General features: G+C 57.2%; 1 protein-coding gene across 1 annotated transcript; it reads left to right on the forward strand.

The window, feature by feature from the left end:
* Window positions 1-5776: 5776 nt before the first annotated feature.
* Window positions 5777-7826, forward strand: POLD4 (DNA polymerase delta 4, accessory subunit). The gene is made up of 4 exons (XM_021685109.1): window positions 5777-6070; window positions 6324-6413; window positions 6579-6690; window positions 7049-7826. Exons 1-4 carry the CDS (start codon window positions 5974-5976, stop codon window positions 7071-7073), a joined length of 324 nt encoding a protein of 107 aa, XP_021540784.1. The 5' UTR covers window positions 5777-5973; the 3' UTR covers window positions 7074-7826.
* Window positions 7827-9261: the final 1435 nt, after the last annotated feature.

The raw sequence follows: 9261 nt of genomic DNA on the forward strand, positions 1-9261 counted from the left end.
AGCCTCGCGGGGAAGGCAATGGTGTCTGCCACCACTGCCGTCCTTCCAGTGCCCAGTACACAGCAGGTGCCACTGCATGGCCTCTCCAGGTAGGGTTTGGACAAGGGCAGGACAAGGGTCAGTTCAGTGCGTCTGTCTCCCTTTTAAGCGGATAGCATCTCGAGGGCACGTTCCGTAATTTATTCGTCTTTGCATCCCTACAGCATTTTAGCACAATGCCTGCACCGAAGTAAAGTACTTGCTAATTTAACGTAAGCTGATTTAAAGAGTGTCAAGCAATAGTGTGTGAGAAGTTAAGAGAAGTGAGTTTTGGGGAGGCCACCGATCAACAGTGTCAGAGGCCCCAGAAGCCCTGGGGGAAGAATTCGGGGGGAAACCCACTGAGAAATCAGGAAGTCACAGGTGACCTTTGCAAGAGCAGTTGGGAGGCAGACACCAAATTGTGAGATTAAAGGAGGTGGTGAGAAAGAAGGGGTAAGTGTATTCTCCCGGGCCTTTGGTGGCAAAAGGAATACCTAGACGGGTAGCAGGAGCACTGATATATGGGTTGGCTGGTTTGCTGTTGTTTCAAACAGAGATCTAAAGACGAAATTGCTGTGGGAGGGGTGGCAGCTGGAGAAGAATGTAGAGAGCCTTAGGGAATGGAATCAGGGACAAGCAGAGGAAGGGAATCAAAATCGTTGCTGGGCAGCCTCGTGGAGCCAGGTGACGTCAGCACACGCATCTCTGTCATGGGCTGTGACATTCCCCAGCAAGCCACAGATGGCCAGAGGCGAGGACAGAGAGAAGACAGGGTGCTTCCCATGGCCCAAGGACTGATAAAGCAGGAATGGCAGAGAATTGAGGGTTGGTTGAGACTCCAGAGGGTTAGGAATGGTGCTTTTGAACACCATTTGAACACAGGGCAGGTAGCAGAGGGAAAGGGAGGAGAGTGACCAGGAAGGGTGGGCAAGTGCTGGAGGTGGCTCCTGTGGAAGATGCAGAGGGGGCACCCCCAGCAGCAAGGTGGGAGAGGTAGACACAGAGGAGAACCGAGCCAGAAAGGGCATTTCAGAGTTTGAGTTCTTGAACTCTCCCCCAAATAACTCCCTACTGATGGTGTCGGGGTGTGAGTCCCCCCTTTGGGTTTTGGAGCTGTGGACCAAGAGGCAGGTAGCTCTTGGTAAAGGACAAGTCATCAGGCTTTTCTATGAATTTGTTTGTTATTGGTTCTCCACCCACGGCAGCTCCAGGAGGGGTGATGAGTTAGTGGTGGTTATCCCAGGTCCCACCTTTTAAGTATGGCCTGAGAGTCAGGGGCCCAGGGATGCAGAGGTCAGCTTAAGAACCTGGAATGCCTGGGGCCCTGCAGTGCCACAGAGGAGAGGACATCTCTAGAAGTCCTTCTGTTCCAGGGAGGCTGGGGAGAGTAGGAGCAGGGAGCGGGGAGGGGGTAGTGAGAGTAGGCTCTCTTCCTCCATCATCCCCATCCAGATAGCACGGAGTGGATTAGAAATCTCAGCATCATCTTGAGTATCCAGAAACGCACCTGCGTGTGAAAGGATGTGCAGAGGATGGAGAGCTGTCACTTGGGAGAGGCAACGTCACCGGCAGGGGTAGGAGCGGGTACAGGAGAGGGGGAGGGTGGCTAAAGGGTGGTGATACCTGGCCAGCTGCCTGCTTTTGCACAGACTGGCCCAGCACCCGAGGACTTGGGGCCCTCTCAGTGTGTGAAAAGACTCATTCAAGCACTCATCTTACAGACACGTGCACACACTCACCCACTTGCCACGGCCACCCCAAATGCGGAAGGGCCCAAGGGAAGCCCTTGTTCCCCTTAACCTGCAGGGTGAGGGCCAGTGATCTAGGCCTGGCTGAGTGCTCCGATGGATGGCTGCCTCTCAGCTCCCCCTTCTTCTCTGGAGCCACAACTGTCTCTGCCTTTGTCCCTGCAGTTCTTGAGCTCCCTGACTCAGCCTGGCTCCCCGATTCCCAGCAGGAGACAAAGCCCTTGTCAGTGAGGTGGGGGTGGGGACAACGAGGGAGTAGCTGTGAACCGTGGGACCAGAGTTCCAGCCCTTTCCTTCTCCCAACCTTCAGGGTCTTTTGGCCTCCCGGGTTCAGAGGTCACCTCCAGGCCCCTCCCCAACTTGCCCCATCTCTACCGCCTGGCGCATGGGGTGGAAACTAACTAGGACCTTCCTCCCAGCTAGACAAAGTCTGACACCTGGTGGCCAAGGTGAGAAATGGCCAGAAGGATCCCTTTTCACATGTCCCCAGAACTTCTCCAGGGCCAGGCTGGCCAAGGTGAAAGGGGAGGTGATGGGAGCTTTGGAGGGGGTGGTTGGGACAAAGCAGAAGAGACAGCCAGTGGCAGAAAAACCCAGACGCAGGAGAACTTTTGCCTTCTGTCAGGCTCCTGCCCCTTAAGCCCACTAGGCCGGAGACCCTGGAGCAGGGAGAGGTGGGGTGTTTGGGAGGATCATGATGGACTAGGAGGGGCCGCCTGAAAGAATTTTGGCCCACAGGGTGGAGAATGGGGCCCAGGGCGTGTGAATATGTGGGGGCTGGGGATATGAATCTGGCTGCCCAGAATCTCCAGCTCAGGGTGGGTGGCAGGGCCTGAGGGCCTGAGGAAGGGGGTTGCTGAGGAGAAGGAAGGAGAGCAGGAGGGAGAGCAGACCAAGCCCCACAGCCTGCTGGGCCCCAGGCAGCTGCTTCCTTCCCTCTACCTGCCCCCACCTTCCTAGCTCTAGCTGGCTCTCTCCAGAAGCCCCATTGTGAGCAGGGGGAGGGGGAAGGGGCTCCCAGGGCGCCTGCGCAGTGCTGAGGCCCCCCACCCTGCCACACTGTCTGAGCTAAGCCAGGCCTAATCCCCCTTTCCTTTGGAGGAGTAGGCAGTGGGCCTCAGCCCTCAGGAAGGTGCTGGGCTCCTGTTCCAGTTCTTTGCTCTCTTTTCTCTCGGGTTCTCCCAAGACTTTGGCCTTGGCCTAGAGCAAGGCCCTTGGGTGTTCCCAAGCCGAGGTCACTCCTGCAAAGTGCAAAGGTCACTCCTGCTAGTCCCATCACCAGCCTCTGGGGGTCAGAGCTGACATAGAAACAGGCTCCTGAGTCTCAGGAAATTCCCTGAAGGAGGGAGAACTTAGCTCCCAACTCAGACCTCTGACCTGGCCCTCCAGCCTGACGCCTGACTTGTGATAGGCCCCACCATAGCAGTTTTGGGGACAGGACAGGAGGCTGTCTGAGTCGGGACAGGGGTTCCAGGAAGAAAGGTGATAGGGGCAGACAGGGTTAGAGGAGTGAAGAAGGAAAAGACCTGAGGATGGCAGGCCAAGGTTCTAGTGGCCAGCACACCTCAGGGATCCAGACACCAAGTTGGGGAAGGATGCCAATTAGACAGGGATGGTTCCAAAACTCCTGGGTGCCAACTCCTTTGAGTCAGGGAGCTCAGTCCCACTACTGTCTGACTAGGACAGAAGGGCAATGCTGCCTGTGGAGAGTTCTCTCGACTCTAGGCCAGAAAACCGGTCCTAGGCCACTTGCACTTGAGCTGACCGCCCTGATTCTTTCTTGGGGCTGGGGGGAAGCTGAAGGCCAAGGGAGACATCTTCCAGGCTAGGTGGGAGAGGCTAGCAGGGCCTGGGCCAGGCAGAGCTGGGGGCAGCCGGCAGGGATGGCCCAGACAGTGCCCACAGAGCAGGTCCGGGTGCCAGAGGAGAGAGGGAATGCGCTCGGGCAGCGGTAGGAGCCACTGTGGCCGCCCAGAGGCACACCCCATTTCACGCTCCCTGGGCGGTGGCAGGGCCCCACGGGTATCAGCTTTCAGGGGTGGGAAGGACCAGGAATGAGGAGGGGTCTGCCCCACCCATGGCTTCCTACTCCCTCAAGGCTCTGTGGGCTCAGGAGTGAGGTGCCACACACCTCTGGGATCACCCTCTGGGGAGAGAGTGGTCAGTCCCACAGAGCCTGGGCACCATCCCTCTGTAGAGTGCACAGGGCCTGACTGGACCCCACACCTCAGCCCTTCTCAGGCATGTGGAGAGGGCCTCCGTGTTTTCCTTCCCAATGCAGCAGGGCCCCCGTCTCCCTCAGTGTGGGCCCCACTTAGTCCACGAGGCAGATGGGGGATTAGGCCAGGCCCAGCCCAGAAAATAAAGCAGGGAAGGGCCCTCCAGCTCTGTGCAGTGCATTCATGAGCTCTGACTCCCACTCAGCCCTCCTCAAGGAAGTGCATGGGGAAAGCCAGGCAGGAGGAGGCCCCTGAAGACACTGGCTGCTCTCGTTCCTCCCCTTTGGTGGTCGCCTGTCCAGAGCATTTCCTCTCTTATGCCCACCTTACTCCTAACACAGAGCACCGAGGCCCCGGAGCAGTGGGAGAAGGGGAGGCAGAAGTGTCTGGGCAGGCCCCTGCTCTCCTGGAAGAGCTGGATGGGATCTCTAAAGGGCACTTAGAGCTGGGCTGGCCCCTGTGCTGATTCCCAGACTCCCACTGACCAGCACTTTTGCCTGCTGCCAGGAAGTTGGTGAGGGGGAGGCGGGTGAAGGGGTGACTCAGCGATGACAGGAGCCCAAGGGACAAAGGTCATGGGTGGAGAATTGAGAGACACTGTTTACAGCAGCCCGCCTCCTCCAGGAGGTCTTCCAGTGCTGAGCCAACCCTGTGGTCCAACTCCTCTCTGACCCACCCTTCTCCCCTTTCCTGTTTGTTAGGAATTTTATCCTTGCACTGACAACTTGTGTATCCTATCTTCCTACCCCATTAGCCTCTGAGCTCCTGGGTGGGGAGGGCACAGAGGGACTGTGGTTTAACTGGGGCCCCACAATGCCTGTGACGATCAGCACTTCCTACTTTGAAAAACCATTTTATGGGGCGCCTGGCTGGCTCAGTCCGTGGAGCGTGTGACTCTTGATCTCGGGGTCATGAGCTCAAGCCCCACGTTGGGGGTAGAGATTACTTAAAAAAAAAAAAGGCAGCATTTTACATCTAGTTTAGTTGAGTGAATATGTAGGAAAGTGCTGAGAACAGTACTTGGCACACCGTGCCATGTAAGAGTTTAGTTTATCATTGGTATTTTCTGCTCATACTGTCACATTAGTGAGACAGGGCAGATTTTACTGCTAAAGACCTGGGGATACAAACACTCTGGTCTCCTGCTCACTGTGGAATCTTCCTGACTAGTAGGGTAGGCATGTGCAGGCTACGGGACCCCCAGAGAGTCGACAAGGCCAACGCTTGCCTGGACGAAGAGCGGGCAGGGTCTTTGGGCACAGACTGTGAGAAAGGAGCTTTGGAACCCATGGGCTTCTCCAGCCAGGTCTCCTGGGGCCGGTGGGGGTGGGGTGGGAGCAGGGAAGGGGATTGGATTGGCCCAAACGCTCTTCAGACCTCCAGACCTGCCCCCACAAGGCTCTGCGGGACAAGGGGTGGGAGTGGAGGCTCCAGCTGGACTCTGGGGAGTTACCAACCGGCCACGGGGATTACTGAGGCTGAAAAGAACATTTGCCTAGGAAGGGAAAACGGGAAGTGAGAGCCTGAGGATAACGCTCTGTAAGTCCCCTGAGACCCACAGCAGACCAATGGGGAGGAGGGGGGCAGGAGGAGGTGGTGCAGTCTGGGGCATCTTGACAGGTCCCCCACCCCAGCCTCACCCCTTCTCCCCCAGAACACAGCTGCAGCAGCTGTCCCGCCCCCTCTGCCGTCGCCGCCTGCCATTGGCTGGAGCCGGGCCCCGCCCTGCAGAGGCGGCCAACCATTGGTCTAGGTCTTTGATGTTTGTGCGCTTGTGGGGGTGGGGGACAGGCGTCATTCCCTGGAACCAGCGGACTTCCTCTCTGCTTGTCTGGGTCACCCTGTCTGCCCGTCGCTAGCCCCAGGCTCGCTCTCTGGCCCCAGCCCTCTTCTCTCTCTCTCCCTCAGCAGCTGTCTCTCTCGTGCCCGCTGGCCTCTCTCCTTCCCCGCAGTCGCCTCCTTCTCTGCCTGCCTGGGTGGCCGCCATGGGCCGGAAGCGGCTCATCACTGACTCCTACCCTGTAGTGAAGAGGAGGGAGGGCCCCGCTGGGCACAGCAAGGGGGAGCTGGCACCAGAGCTAGGTCTCTTACGTGTGGGGGGGGGCGGGAGTAGTGGACACCGCTGAGGGGCATGAAAGGACGTGGGCGGACGTGGGCAATGGAAGGGGAAGTGAAGTATGTCCTTTACTTCCTACTCCAGGCCTGGCAGTGGCCGGCAGAGGCAAAGGGGTGGCGAGGGCCGGGGAGCAGTGGGGCAGCTGTGAGGCGATGGGCAGGGGACTGGCCTTGCAGGGCACAGGCCTGGGCAGGCCTGAGGAGCAGCATGTCATTGCAGGGGAAGAGCCCCAGCCCCTGAGCGTGGATGAAGCAGAGCTGGAGCTGCTGAGGCAGTTTGATCTCGCCTGGCAGTATGGGCCCTGCACAGGTGAGAACCCTCTCAGGCCCCTGAAGCAACCCAAGGCCCTGCCTGACCCTCTTGGGCACTGTCTCCTGAGACTAGGGGGTGTGGAGGTCCTGACACACCCCTCCACACGCATTCTCTAGCCCGCACCCCCCATGAGGTGCCTGCGTCTCCTTCCCACCCTGGCAGGGATCACACGGCTGCAGCGCTGGTATCGGGCGGAACAGATGGGCTTGGAGCCTCCCCCAGAAGTGCGTCAGGTGCTACAGACCCATCCTGGAGATCCCCGCTTCCAGTGCAGGTCAGAGACAGGCCAGGGAGGGTTCTCAGGGGAGCCAGGCACCACCAGCCTGCTGGCCCCCCGGGGTGGGGGCTGCCCTGACCTGAGGAAGACATGGATACGGGTTTGGGGCCTTGCTGAACAGGCAAGAAGATTCTCTAAGGTGCCTGGCTCAGGAAGGCAGAAGATGGCTTTAATAATCCTTATCGCTGAGCTAATGGTGGGGGAAGGGTGCACCCAGGGCCCAGGGGACTATCTATTTAGTACAGAGGGGTTGGCCAAGGACTATAGACCATGGCCAAGAATTGGGGCTGGTGAAATCAGATCAAGGACTTAACTGATTCTAGTTTCTCCCTCCCTGTCCCCTCCCCTCGCACAGCCTCTGGCATCTCTATCCCCTTTGAGGCCCACCTAAGACCTCCTGCCCGCTATCCCAGAACCTCAAGACACAAGTGAGAGCTGGTTGCTGCCCCCTTGGCTCAGTTCTGCTGTGAAGAACTTTTGGCAGGAAAAGAGCCTCATAGAGAGAGAAAAGAGGCTGAATCTGGAGGTCTCTGAGGCTCAGCCCTCCATCTAACCAGCAGGCTTCTGGAGCCCCCTCTGAGAGCCAACACAGCTGAAGCTTGCACTTCCTACGTGGAGAATGGTCTCTGAGGACAAGGACCTGGCCATGACCTTTCAGATGCCTGCTACACGCCTCCCTGACCACAAATACTGTGGTCCTGGGAATAGTGTGGCAAATAGGCACAGCCTTGACATGGTCAGACTCAGGCAGATATCTATCTACAAGGCAAAGATGCACTCCCCACTTAAGGCTGGGAATCTGAGGGCAAAACTGGCAAGAGGTTCACTAATGCTTATCAATAAAGAACACTGAGTCTGGAAGCCTGACCTCCAGTCCCTTAATGTGGCCCTGCGTGGGCTGGCAGCCACCAGCAAGTTGATAGGTGGGAGAGAACCAGCACTATGCCTTCCCTCTGCCGCCCAACCCTAGACCTGGGACTAGACACGTCTATAGACTGTGAGACAAGTCCTCATTAGAGCTGATCAGCCTCTGGCGCCCCCTGGTGGTGTAAAGGGAAACTACTCTTTTTTTTAAAGATTTTGTTTATTTATTTGACAGAGATACAGAGAGAGAGAGAGAGAGAGAACACAAGCAGGGGGAGTGGGAGAAGGAGAAGCAGGCTTCCCGCAGAGCAGGGAGCCCAATGCGGGGCTTGATCCCAGGACCCTGGGATCATGACCTGAGCCGAAGGCAGACGCTTAACGACGGAGCCACCCAGGCGCCACGGGAAACTACTCTTTAGCCACCTTCAGAGACCAGCCAGAGAAAAACTTACCTGACCTGCCACCTAGCCTGGCATCAGCCTTTTCTCACCCACCCAAGCTTACAAAATGGGTCTTTGTCGGAGGAGGATCCATAGGGCCCACGCCCCATAAAGTCCAGACCTACGGATTCCTGCAAGCACCTCTGCTTCCCACATTGAGGCCACCTGGATCCAAAGCAGGGTTGAGGAGGCTTTCAACCTGCAAGTCCTGCTCAGGGATGGCCATCATCTGATGCGCTTTGGTGGGGAACTGGGTGGAGCAGAAACAATGCTTAGGGGACCCTGGGATGGTATGACATGGAGAATGGGGTCAGTGTTCCTTGCACTGTGTTTACCTTCACTGACTGTACCAGCCCTCCATCCTGGGCAGACAGAGACAGCACTACTAACTCCTTGAGGACAGGCCTACAGAGCAGCCAAGTAGCCTCTTCAACCCCCACTGTCCTGGGCCCTGCCCGTGCCTCAACACTTCAAATGAATCATCTCTAAAATTGCTAAAGGGCTGTCAAGGTAGATTTTATAGTGAGGGGGCCTGAAGCCCAGAAGAGCTGTGTGGCGCTGCTCAGCAGCACCAGCAGGTATGTGGTGATGAGAGGCCATGTGCACCAGGCTCTTCCTCTCTACACCCAGGCACCTGCTCATCTGCTGAGCACCTGCTGTACGCCGGGCTCTAGAGTGTTGTTAGTTGGGTATTGTTAGTGGTGAGGAGATCAAAGAAGACATACAGGTAAATATAATGCCACGCGGTGGTCTGTGGTAGGCAAAGTTAGGGTTAGAGGTCAAAGAATGCCAGGAGTGCCGAGGTTGACCATGGAAGCTCTCTGACAGGGTGGCATCTCAGCAGAGACCTGAACGAAGTATAGGAACGGGCCTTGCACCTACGGGGGTGCTCTGGATAGAAGGAACAGCAAGCACACTTCCCAAGACAGGAGTGTGTGCACCCTGGTCCAGGAACAGCATGGAGGCCAGCGCAACCAGGGCAGAGGGCGCGAGAGGAGTATGGTGGGAAATGAGGCCAGAGAGGTAGCAGGTCGCTCCCACAGGGCCTTTCAGGCTGAGATAAGGAATCTGGATTTTAATCTGAGCAAGACAGGAAGACACTGGTGGGTTTTAAGCCAATAAATGACATAATCAAGCTTATGTGTTGAAAACACCACTCTGGCTGTTGGTGGAGAATAGACTGTGGAGTTGGGGGAAGAAGAGGCAGCAACACCGTGCTCAGGAGGGTTTCTGGGGTCAGCCTTGAGAGAGGTGATGGTGATTT

Source organism: Neomonachus schauinslandi, chromosome 11 (assembly GCF_002201575.2).
Source record: "Neomonachus schauinslandi chromosome 11, ASM220157v2, whole genome shotgun sequence".
Taxonomy (NCBI): domain Eukaryota; kingdom Metazoa; phylum Chordata; class Mammalia; order Carnivora; family Phocidae; genus Neomonachus; species Neomonachus schauinslandi.